The 12828-nt window shown below is 44.1% G+C and overlaps 1 protein-coding gene across 7 annotated transcripts in view; it reads right to left on the bottom strand.

Moving 5' to 3' along the window:
- HDX (highly divergent homeobox) overlaps window positions 1-12828 on the bottom strand; it is a 44967-nt gene that overhangs the window by 25533 nt on the left and 6606 nt on the right. For 5 of the 7 annotated variants that reach the window (XM_081897371.1, XM_081897373.1, XM_081897374.1 and 2 more), the window contains exons 2-3: window positions 9954-10100; window positions 7220-8344 (exon numbers count right to left, since the gene is read on the bottom strand). In XM_081897371.1, coding sequence (XP_081753497.1) covers window positions 7220-8344; window positions 9954-10100 — 1272 coding nt within the window. The remainder of the gene's footprint in view (window positions 1-7219; window positions 8345-9953; window positions 10101-12828) is intronic. The other 2 variants (XM_081897376.1, XM_081897375.1) reach the window with 2 other exon arrangements.

Raw genomic sequence — 12828 nt, forward strand, 5'->3', positions numbered from 1 at the left:
AAAGTCACATATATAAAGTCCTGTCAGATGTAATTACCAGTCCTTTGTCTTGCCAAATTACTCTCTCCTCCACTCCTGGTTCAGTCCAAAGCTAATTTAAATAGGGTCCATTACCTTGGTCAGGAACATGGGACACGGGTGGCGCTGTGGGTTAAACCACAGAGCCTAGGATTTGCCGATCAGAAGGTCGGCGGTTCAAATCCCCGCAATGGAGTGAGCTCCCGTTGTTCGGTCCCTGCTCCTGCCAACCTAGTAGTTCGAAAGGACGTCAATGTGCAAGTAGATAAATAGGTACCGCTCCGGTGGGAAGGCAAATGGCGTTTCTGTGCGCTGCTCTGGTTCGCCAGAAGCGGCTTAGTCATGCTGGCCACATGACCTGGAAGCTGTACGCCGGCTCCCTCGGCCAATAAAGCGAGATGAGCGCCGCAACCCGAGAGTCGGCCACGACTGGACCTAATGGTCAGGGGTCCCTTTACCTTGGTCAGGAGGGGAGGGTATAGAAAAACACTGTAAAAACCCTTTGTTGAGCATAAATCAGTGGTCCCTTTCTTTTCCTCAGTATCAGACAAAATAACATCATAACAACTGCACACGATTCTTTCGTTTTGCAGGGGAGGCCATTTCAGGAGTGCCCCTTAAGTAAAGCCAATATTCCAAATTCTTGAGGAACTGATCACAGATCATGCCAAAGACGGAGGTTCATCCATGGCAGAGACACACTTCCCAGGTCGCACCTGTTCTCCCTTTCAAGCTGGCAGATACAGGCTTAAGGGACACTGTGGGATACTGTGCACTCCCCAGAATCCCCTGAGGAGCTTTGCCAGGAATTTTTCCTCATAAATTATTGCTCTCCCCTGCTCGGACAGCTCCACTGCCCTGGAGGGCAGAAGAGCTCGACCACCATGACCATGACATCAGGCTGGAAACCCACTGGCTGTTTTACTGTTGATCTGATCTGGCAGGATCTGTCTTATCAACCTAAGGAGCTGTGAAGTTAACTACTCATCAAAAGTGAACAATTATTCCTTTTTAGGAAGCTGGACACATAATTTGCCAGGCCTACTATTAAAGACACACTGCAACAGATGCGGACAGGTGTCTGGTAAAGTGCTGTTATAGCCTAGTAGCTTGTACACAGTTGGGCACAAGCCTCGGCCCAGTATACCTGAAGGAGTGTCTCCAGCCACATCATTCAGCCCAGACAAAGAGGTCCAGCTCCGAGGGCCTTCTGGCAGTTCCATTCATGCGAGAAGCGAAGTTACAGGTAACCAGGCAGAGGGCCTTCTCGGCAGTGGCACCCACCCTGTGGAACGCCCTCTCATCAGATGTCAAAGAAATAAACTATCTGACTTTTAGAAGACATCTGAAGGCAACCCTGTTTAGGAAAGTTTTTAATGACCGATGTTTTAATGTATTTTTAATCTTTTGTTGGAAGCTGCCCAGAGTGGCTGGGGAAACCCAGCCAGATGGGCAGGGTATAAATAATTTATTATCATCACCATCATCATTATCACCAAGAGAGTCTGCTGTGGCTTGTCCCATTCCTAGTACAGCAAACAGTTTGGAAGCTTCCAAGCCAAGGCTACTTTGACGTGACACAGCTGTAGCCCTGCACACTACCAGTGTTTTCTATGCATGCCACGCTATAGGAGCAAGGTTCGCTTCTGAAAGTGAATGACTACTTTTCAAGTGTACTCTAATAAAAAATACTAATAGAATTTCTATTAAGAACACACTATTTTAAAGTATTTTAAAATATCAAAAGTACTACATCTCAAGACAAACATTTCATCCCAAAGGAAAAGTACATTTCAATATCTAGAAGTATCACATTGCTGAATATAATGCAATACTATTTCTGCTGGCAAAAATTTGCATGCAGTGAAAGCCATTAGCAATTTGTTCCTCTATAATCAGATTTTGTTACATTGAAATTGCCAAGATAAAATGCGCTCTGTCCCCAGTCAATGGCTTTTCATAATCAAGCAAAAGATCACAATTGTTCTGGTTTTCAAACTGGAAAAATAACCCGTAATTAGCCTATCAACCTTTTCCATGAAACATACCCCACAGGTTTTTATTCTTTTATTACCCAAAGAAATCTAAACTCTACTGTGAAATGCAAATTAACAAGCAGGATTTGGAATGGCAGGAGATAACCACAACACTCACCTGTAACATCTAAATAGAAAGCATTTTTGCTTAGTGTTTTTTTTAAACAAACAAAATAAAACCAAAAACATTAAGACAGTTGTCTCTGTAACTGATAAATGCTAGTCCAAAAGCCCACAATCTATGTTCTTCAAATATGAGATCTAAGTCGCATGATCTCACAGAAAACCCACCCAAAGGTGGTTTTTAGCCCCATAAGAAAGCTTCCACTGATTTCCCAATGCAAGCTTTGTAAGGAATGGAAACTTGATACAAACTTAGTGCACAAGGAAATAATCCATTCACCATGGTCCTGGATCCAGATTGGGGGCCCTTCCCAAACAGAAACATTGCACATTAAAGGCTTGCAAACTTTTTCAGAGCCAACTTTTTCAGAGCCAAATCCATGTACAATTTCCTCTCCACATTAATAAAGAAATTCGGAAACAATATTTTTTTAACTGCTAATCCAGCCATAGAATTTCACTCTTTCACTATAAAAGGGTCATTTTACCATTCACTACTAAATAAAATAAATAATAATAATAATAATAATAATAATAATAATAATAATAATAATAATTTATTTATACCCTGCCCATCTGGCTGCATTCCCCCAGCCACTCTGGCTCCCAACATAATATTAAAAACATGATAAAACATGAAACATAAAAAACTTCCCTAACCAGGGCTGCCTTTAGATGTCTTCTAACAGTCTGATACAGTAGTTGTTTATTTCTCTGATATATGATGGGAGGGCATTTCACAGGGCGGGCACCAGGCCCTGTGCCTGGTTTCTTGTGACCTCACTTCTCACAGTGAGGGAACCGCCAGAAGGCCCTTGGAGCTGGACCTCAGTGTCTGGGCTGAATGATGGGGGTGGGGACGCTCCTTCAGGTATACTGGGCCGAGGCCATTTAGGGCTTTAAAGCACTAACACTTTGAATTTGGCTCGGAAATGTACTGGGAGCCAATGTAGGTCTTTCAGGACCCAAGTTATATGGTCTCGGCAGCCACTCTCAGTCACCAGTCTAGCTGCCGCATTCTGGATTAATTGTAGTTTCCGAGTCACCTTCAAAGGTAGCCCCATGTAGAGCACATTGCAGTAGTCTAAGCAGGAGATAACTAGAGCATGTACCACTCTGGTGAGACAGTGTGCAGGCAGGTAGGGTCTCAGCCTATGTACAAGATGGAGCTGGTAGACAGCTGCCCTGGACACAGAATTGACATGTGCCTCCATGGACAGCTGTAAGTCCAAAATGACTTCCAGAATGTGTACCTGGTCCTTCAGGGGCACAGTTATCCCATTCACGACCAGGGAGTCCTCCACACCTGCCTGCCTCTTGACCCCCCCAAAACAGTACTTCTGTCTTGTCAGGATTCAGCCTCAATCTGTTAGCCGCCATCCATCCTCCAACCGCCTCCAGACACTCACACAGGACCTTCACCACCTTCAGTGGTTCTGATTTGAAAGAGAGGTAGAGCTGGGTATCACCCGCATACTGATGAACACCCAGCCCAAACCCCCTGATGATCTCTCCCAGCGGCTGCATGTAGATGTTGAATAGCATGGGAGAGAGGACAGAACCCTGAGGCACCCCACAAGTGAGAGCCCAGGGGTCTGAACACTCATCCTCCCCACTTTCTGAACACGGCCCAGGAAGAAGGAGCAGAACCACTGTGTAACAGTGCCCCCAGCTGCCAGTCCCACTAGACGTTCAGAAGGATGTCATGATTGATGGTATCAAAAGCCGCTGAGAGATCCAGCAGAACCAGGAAACAGCTTTCACCTTTGTCCCTAGCCTACCGGAGATCATCAACCAGTGCGACCAAGGCAGTTTCAGTTTCATGAAGTGGCCTGAATCCTGGCTGGAAAGGATCCAAATGGTCCGCATCCTCCAGGCATGCCTGGAACAGTTCAGCAACCACCTGCTCAATCACTTTGCTGAAGAATAGAAGATTTGAGACTGGGTGATAGTTGGCCATATTGGCTGGGTCCAAAGATGTTTTAATAACCAATTCTTTCAGCAGGTCTGGGAAGGCTCCCTCACAGAGGAAAGCATTCACCACCCCACAGAGACCATTGCCCAGCCCTTCCCAGCTTGCTTTTATGAGCCAGGATGGGCAAGGATCAAGGAGACAGGTGGTCGGTTTCACTTGTCCAACCAGCCTGTCCACATCCATGGAGGTAACAGATTGGAATTGATCCCATGCAACTTGACTAGACAGGACTCTAGCACTCTCCTGCCCTACCTCTTTCCGAATCTGAGCGACTTTATCTGCAAAAAAAAATTTGCAGGAGATCTTGGGGTCCTTACCAGGCCCCAATGGCAAAGGTGGTTCTCTTGAATTGTGAACCACCTGAAAAGAGTCTCTACTGCTGTTTTCTGCAGATGCAAAGAAGATCCTCTTTGCTGTCGCTATTACCACTTGGTAGGCTCAACACTGAGCTCTAACCTGTGTCCAGTCCGATTCAGAATGAGTTTTCTGCCACCGGCTCTCTAGCTGTTTCAGAGATTATTTCATCGCCCTCTGCTCTGGGTAAAACCATGGGGCTGTCTGAGCTCAATGCAATCGGTGAGGGCACTTCAGAGCCAGACAGTCAATAGCCCAGGTTAACTCCACACTGCAGCGGGCCACCAGGGCATCAGCTGAAAGGCCATCAACAGTATTCCTGAAGGAGCATCTCCACCCCCATCGCTGACCTGGGTTGCCTGGTGGACAAGCAGTGGCAAGGACAGGCCCATCTGCTTCATCCAACCAAGTCTCTGTTACACATGCCAGATCAAGTCGTCCATCCATGATCAAGTCATGGATGACAGTGGTCTTGTGAATCATTGACCTGGCATTGCAAGCAGCACCTTAAGGTCATGTGGGTCTCCCTTGTCAATTTCAGTATCCTTCCGGTCAAGACCAGACCCGGGGGCAAGGATAGTCTTCAACCAACTACTAAACCTGCCTCCTCAGTAATGATATGGTCTGGTCTTAGCATAACTCCTCCTCCTCCTGAGATTGGTCACTGAGATCAGTTGTCCCAGTACACCCCTTCCCATGGAACCCCAGCCATTCTGTTAGCTGGGGCTCACTCCCAAACAGCCGTGACCCTCTGCCGTTCTAAACAAAATACAAACTATACAATCAAACAGTAGAAACCAATACTACATTTCTACTAAAATTAAACTAATCCCCAGCCCCAACTAAACGTTTATCCCACCCCAACAGAGCAAAAACCCCACAAAACCCAACATTTAAAACGTCACAGATTAAAAACTACAGTGGTGCCTCGCAAGACGAAATTAATCCGTTCCGTGAGGCTCTTCGTATAGCGGTTTTTTCGTCTTGCGAAGCAAGCCCATTGACAGTTTAGCGGATTAGCGCTACAGCTGTCAAGCGGCTTCCAGCGATCAGCTGTTAAGCGGCTTATCAGCGGAACAGCTGATAAGCAGCTTAGCGGCTTAAGAAAAGGGCGGAAAAAGCGGAAAAAACCCGCGGGGGGGATGCAAGATTTTTTTCGTCTTGCGAAGCAACCCCATAGGGGAATTTGTTTTACGAAGCGCCTCCAAAACGGAAAACCCTTTCGTCTAGCGGGTTTTTCGTCTTGCGAGGCGTTAGTCTTGCGGGGCACCACTGTATTTTAAAACTATTTTAAAACATTTAAAAGCATTTTCAGCAGCAGCTGAAATCTGATTAAGCAACATTCACAGTAAAAAGCACAAAGTTTCACAATCTTTGGTTTAGTATTTGTAGTAAAACTACACACTAGAGCATGGGTAGACAAATTAAGGCCTAGGGGCCGGATTCGGCCCAATCGCTTTGTATATCTGGCCCATGGACGGTCCAGGAATCAGGGTTTTTTTACATGAGTAGAATGTGTCCTTTTATTTAAATTCATCTCTGGGAATTTGTGAGGCATAGGAACTCGTTCATTTCCCCCCAAAAAATACAGTCCAGCCCCCCACAAGGTCTGAGGGATAGTGGACTGGCCCCCCTGCTGAAAGTTTGCTGACCCCTGCACGAGAGCAAAAACATCATCAGTCAAACCTTTCATACACTGAAAAAAACTTCCATGAATTTAGCAGCCACTCTCAGGTTAAAAAAGCTGTCACTCTCAGGATGGCAGATAATTTGGATAGCAATTTAGCCATCAGGTTAACGTAACTGGTCACAAATCCTGGGCAGGTTTAACCAGAACCTCTCTAGGCCTGGTACCAGCATCCTTGTGGCTTAGGCAACTGCAGCAAGTGCCAACGCAGGAAAACTAAGACTCATGTTTCACTGCCTCTGTAAATATGAGCAGGGTTAGAAATTGAGATATGAAAGCCTAGGTTATGGGTGCAACAACAGAATGTCTAGGCAATCTTTTTAATAACAAGAATACAAAGCTGAAAATGAATGAACTGCAGCTAAAACATTATGTTCATTTTTCACATGGTCTAGTCCTTTCCCTGCCCATCTCCCTAATATTCTTCAGAGAGTAGCTGGAAGTGGGGAGGCAGAAAAAACTCCTCCTTTTGTTCCACTCTGAAGTCTGAAATCTTCAGCACAGTACTGCACCCAGAGCTCAGAAACTGCTTGTGCTAATGAAATTCACAAAATGCACATAGAAAAATGGGAGTTTTGAACACTGAATGAGTGAAAAGTCCAGGCATGATACCTCTTTCAAGGCAAATGAAGAGCGCAGGAATGGTGAGACAGACTCAGCAAAGGCACACTGGAGTTACCTTTACCATTCATGGATAGAGGCTTTAGGCCCAAGTAGCAATGAAAAGGAAACAAAAGGCAGATGTGATTCGCACATGCAGGAGAACATTATGGCCGTCACACCTATGGCTCCACTATACAGCAAGACTCTGCAGCTTCATGTATTGGTGCAGAGGATAAGGTGTCCAAAATCATGGAATAGAATGCGTAATGATTCAAGGTGTTTTCTTGGCAAGAAATGCATAAAGCAGCTGCAATTCACTGCACAGAAGTTAACTTGCTGGAACTCCCGGTTTACAACAACATCAACAAAACAGAAGACGATGTCAAAGCACAAGCATTAAAACGTAGGAGGAACTCCAATTACCTGGTAATTATTTTGGTTTTGAGACAGCCTTCGTTGATTGGAAGCTGCAGAATGAGAAGACAGATTACCTCTTGATGGATAAGAACTGCTATATAGTGTGCTGGACATAGTATGCAAGGAGGTACGTGGAGGCAAGTGGTAGTCTCTGTTATGATACGGGGTACTGTTGTGCAAGTCCCTGGAATTAACCAAGTGTGAACTGCAGCCAACACTTCTGCCTGACCCTGGTAGGCCTGTGCCTGGGTTCTCCACCATGAGGGATGTGCCCCTTAGTCGGGGGTTATTCTGTATCTGGGCACCCATTGATGCCAATTCTTCCTCTCTAGCATACTCATCGTCGACATCCCCCGTTTCCATGGCAATGGACAAATAACTGCCATCTGCAGAAGAAGAGGACGATGGCTTCTGAGCATTTCCTCCCAGGATTCTCTGAGGTTGATCGGTAACAGCCAAGGAAAAAACCTCTCGAATTTCCACATTGTGCGTGCTGCAGGAAGGATCTCTAATGCTGGCCCTTTGTCCAGATGGCACATGTGAGGCTAGGATCGGATGCTCCGGTTTCGGTAACCTTTGACATCCCATCTGTTCCACTTTGCTTGGTCTGTGGCACAACATGGGCTTCTGAGGTAAAACCAACTCTGCAGTCTGAACCGAAGAACCACCATAGCTTTTCTTAGCATGGTCATAAATAGAATTTGCTGCATTTAACACACTTGTTTGCCTTGACAGGATAATAGTCTTTTCTCCCAGGAACAGAGAAGCATTTTTACAGTGGGGGGCTTGCTGCGCCACTGCAATCTGCTGCCGCTGAAACTCAGGTTCACTTTTTGTTTGAGGCCTTGGAAGAGAATTTTTATGCAGATCACTCACCGATGCACTGGACTGCTTAGTGGACACCAGCCTGTGAGAAGATCTGGCTGGGGTGTATACACCGGTTACCATGACATCGTTGTTGGAGGACGTCCAAGATGCCTGTTGGGTTTGGGGGGAAGGAAGGTTGGCTAGGCTTCGGACATTCGTTACTGTAGGTACGTTCAATGTGCTGGCAACAGTCCCTGATGGGGTGCCTCCAGAATCCACAACATTCTTGCTGCTCATCTTTCTTCTTTTGTTGCCAACCCAGGTCTGCAAACACAAAAGGGTTCATCAGCAAAGGATCCAACTCAAATTCATTTCATTCAGTCCAGAGTATCACAGTACAAAGACTAAAAAAGTGAATGAATGAGACACGAGTGACTTTACTATTAACTACCACTTGCAATTTTCCAGCTGTTGCTTATATACCACATGCCCTTGCCCATAAACAAGCCACCAGAGTGCAAGATTCATCTTCCCGCACCGAGGCCCTTTCCACCATAACTTTCTGTCTCTTTATCTTTTCCTTCTCCAAGGAGGAGGAAGGATCAATACCGAACTCTAATATTTCTGGACACTGAGCAGTAAACCTTTGAACTGTCCTATGTGACTGGACCTTTAATAGCAGCTTGATGTGCACACATCACCACCTCCTAATGTTTACAACTATGCTGCAAAGATCTCCACCTACCCATTTCTGAAGATCGAACTTTTGCTATTGAACAGTTGGGGCGTGAAGAACATGCTGGTCCTGCTATCAGAGTATATTCTATCATTTCTTCAGCATAATAGATACATAATAGTTCCAAGCAAGGCCCCTGAACAACGCACTGCAATGTACATGGCTGAAAAAAATATTCCAAGGCAGCTAGTACTTTCCTGGTACTGTCTTCACCTAGAACTACAAGGACTTAGCATTTACCCCACCACTCATAAGAACAAGTGAGGTCAACTCAAAATAAATTCTTAAAGAAGATTATCACAAATTGTAAGAGCAACAACACATATACCAGGAATCACAAATTGTAAGAGCAACAACACATATACCAGGAATCTTCCTAATATCCAAATCAGATCAAGAATTTCATAAAATGGCTAAAATGTCCCCAGCGTCTTCCTCATCAGTTGGGGGGGGGGTGTTGTCTTACCATAGAATGAACTTAATTGCCCACCCACTCCTGTTTTAGCAGAAACTAAATTAAACCACAACATTTTACTAATGTAGTGCAAACTAATGCAATTAAACTACTTTCAGATTCATTTCACACTGTTTCAGAGCCTTTATTTCTTTTATTTACTGCATTTATATACCATCTTTCTACCAAGGCACCCATTAGGAGGAGGCAAAGCCACCAAGCATACACTCAACAGGGAACTGTAGCCAATAATGATCTCCTGACAAGCATAGCTGTATGATACAGGTGCTTACAAAGGCATATTTGTTACACTTAATTTGTAGGCATAAATCTACAAAGCATCAATGTAACTGCACCCCAATGTAATGTGTGAAGTGTCCCTTACATACTTCACACAATCTTCTTTGAAATAATAATAATCAAACATCCAAGTTAAAAAGATGAAAGAAAATTTTCAAACATCTACAAAAGCCAGAATTTCAACAAAAGCCCTAACTTCAGATGCTAAAGAGACTTAAGTTGTTTGGACAAGATGAAAGCACTTCATAGCACTATCTCAAACAACAGGCAAGACTATAACGAGCTGTCATGGGGGGGTGGGGTGGGACAAAGCACAAGTTATGTTGGGGAAAGAAGCTTTTTGGTTTCTTAATAGCTCCATGTCCCCTGCAGATAAAGAAGCAAAACAAGTGCATTTGATAAACTGTTATGCAAATTTTAGCATGGAAGACCTGAGTACTTACCCTGACTACACTGAAGTCCAGCTTAGTTTCTTGTGCACATTGTAATATGAGCTGAAAGCAATTTTTACTCTGATTTGTCATTCCATTTTCATAATAACGCTGCAATATCCTTTGTTGTTCTGCAGTAAATACAGAACGCAGATTCATCTAAAAATAAAAGAAGATACTATGAAAATTGGAATAATTTAAGACTTGCAGATTATTATTATTTTTTAAAGCAGGTGCTCACTTATCCAAGCAAATAGAAAACTACAGTGGACTGAGCTCTATTATATTCTGGTTTATCTGCTATCAGTTTTCTTAATCATACAAAAATATTAATACATACAAGAATCAGAGAACTGCCACATTTTTTAAATAACTAGGAGGGTTGTTGATAGAATCATGTTTGTAGGCATTCAGGAATGGATTCTGTCTCTCAGCCACATTCAAGAATGTCCAAGAAGTGGGACACCAAACAAGGCTATGAAGCTGAGGCGGTCTTGGTTCTTAATAGCTTCCACTGAGTTCTATTGCGGGGGGGGGGGGGGATTGCTTACAATCTGGGGCATACTTGACTGCACAGACTGGGAACAGGGGGGAGATTTGTTCCATCTTGCAGACATTGCAGCAAGGGATCTCTGTAATATACTTCAATGAAAGAGCCACAGCTTATCTGATATGATATAGCTGGCTTGCTATCACTGAACTTGTAAGTATATGAGAATGTACAAAGCCACATTATGCTACACCAGGAACAACTCTGGACAGCGGTGGCCCTAGGGTGCTTTTCTAGATCTACCTGGAGATGCCAGGGATTGAACCTGGGATATTTTGCACGAAGAGCAGGTGCTTTATCACTGAGCTACAGTCCTTCTATACACATCTATGTATGTGTAAGGGCAAAAAATGTTGTCCTCAGAGCCCAGGACCAGAAGCATAAGGACCCTTCTCAAATGTTTCAGCCTTCTCTTCAGTCACATGGACTTGCCTAGTTATAAAGCAGCACTGTGGAGGTATCTTGATTTCCCTTTCCAACACCTGAAAGTGACTAAAAACTTGCCATTTCTGAAGCCGAGCAGTTCTGATTCTGCAAAGTATCTGGATGGGTGACTGCTTGGGAATCCCACATAAATCTAACAAAGTGCAGGAAAAACTACAAGAGGTTCCTCAGAAACTATTATTTTTGTGCAAATTTAAGCAAACATAGAAAAAGCTAAACCCAAAGTTTCTACTAAAGTGGTGCATATATTACAAAGCTTGTACAGTCATACCTCATGTTACGTCCGCTTCATGTTACTTTCTTTCAGGTTACGTCCCACGGCAACCTGGAAGTACCAGAAAAGGTTACTTCCAGGTTTCGCCACTCGCGCATGCACAGAAGCGCAAAATGACGTCATGAGCATGTGCAGAAGTGGCGAATCGCAACCCGTGCATGTGCAGACACACCACTGCGGGTTGCACTCTTTTCATGTTGCAAACGAGCCTCCCGAACGGATCCCATTCGCAACCAGAGGTACCACTGTATAACAACTTACAGCACAAGTAGAACTGATATACAGATCACATTTTATGGTCATATAAATGCAAGAATGAGTTACCCAAACAGTAAAAATAATGGCTCTGAAAAAGCATGGAGCATATTAAGGTTGTTGAAATTAATGTATATCATCCAGCTCAAGAAAAGCAGATTAAGTCATGTGAAGTTCCTGCAGGAAGAGTCTGTTCTGGGCTCTGTACAGAGTGTCTAAAATGGATACTCAAATGGAAATAGTATCTTGTATGAAAGATGTATACCTGAGTTTCTAACTGCTTCTTGCTGTACTTCTATACCTCTAATTTTAGAGAAAATATGCTAATAAAAAAAATATCTATACTGTAAAGTAACAGTATGTTAAAGGTAAGTAAAAAATTACCAGTTTTAGACTCCTAATTAATAGCAGTTGCCAGGACATTGCTCCGTTCACCTCTACATAGTTACATTCCCATTTCAGACATTGTGATATATTGATATATAAGAATATTTAGCTAAAAACGAAATATTGCCCAAACCTTCTGCTCCATGGATAGAACATTTACTTTAACAACCACATCTGCTATAATAGTGCTAATCTATTCAAACATAGAAAAGGATATGAAGGCTACTATGTGTTAGGAAATAAGATTGGTAGGTGAATTATTGGACTTCCTGTTTGGCTGCCATGGTGAATGAGTTAGCGGGGAGGCACCATCTCATTAGCAGGAGACCAAAGAGGAGAATTCTAGATATCTGCCCAGGACTAATGGTGGTCTGTGACACAGTTAAAATTATCCCTGTGAGCAGAAAACGAAAGTAGCGCCAATGAGGAGCAAGAATAACATCACAAAGGACTAACCCGCTTGTTGAATTAACTGATGGATTAATTGTATAGCCCCAGGGGGACTATACAATTTTTGTATAGCCCCAGGGGGACTATACAAGTTTTACCTGATAAACCTCCCCCGAAGGGCAACTGTTTGAAATACGCAAGCGGGCCTGAAAGAGCATTTTGCTGCCGTTGTGGTTTAAATATACAGTGGTAGCTCGGGTTACAGATGCTTCAGGTTATATGATTTTGGGTTGCGCACCGCGCCAAACCCGGAAGTACCAGAACGGGTTACTTCCGGGTTTTGGCGCTCGTGCATGCGCAGAAGCGCCAAATCGTGATCCACGCGTACGCAGACGCGGTGCTGCGGGTTGCGAATGTGCCTCCCACACAGATCACTTTCGCAACCCGAGGTTCCACTGTAATACTGACTGGGTGAAGATTCTGGCAGCTACCCTCAGTGGAAGATGGAAAGAATTCTGGACTGGAGTTAATGTGTTTCTGCAGAGGTACCAGCATGTTGGGAGATGGAGCGAGATTACAGAGGGGAA

This window comes from Podarcis melisellensis (assembly GCF_964234715.1).
Source record: "Podarcis melisellensis genome assembly, chromosome: Z".
NCBI classification, from domain to species: domain Eukaryota; kingdom Metazoa; phylum Chordata; class Lepidosauria; order Squamata; family Lacertidae; genus Podarcis; species Podarcis melisellensis.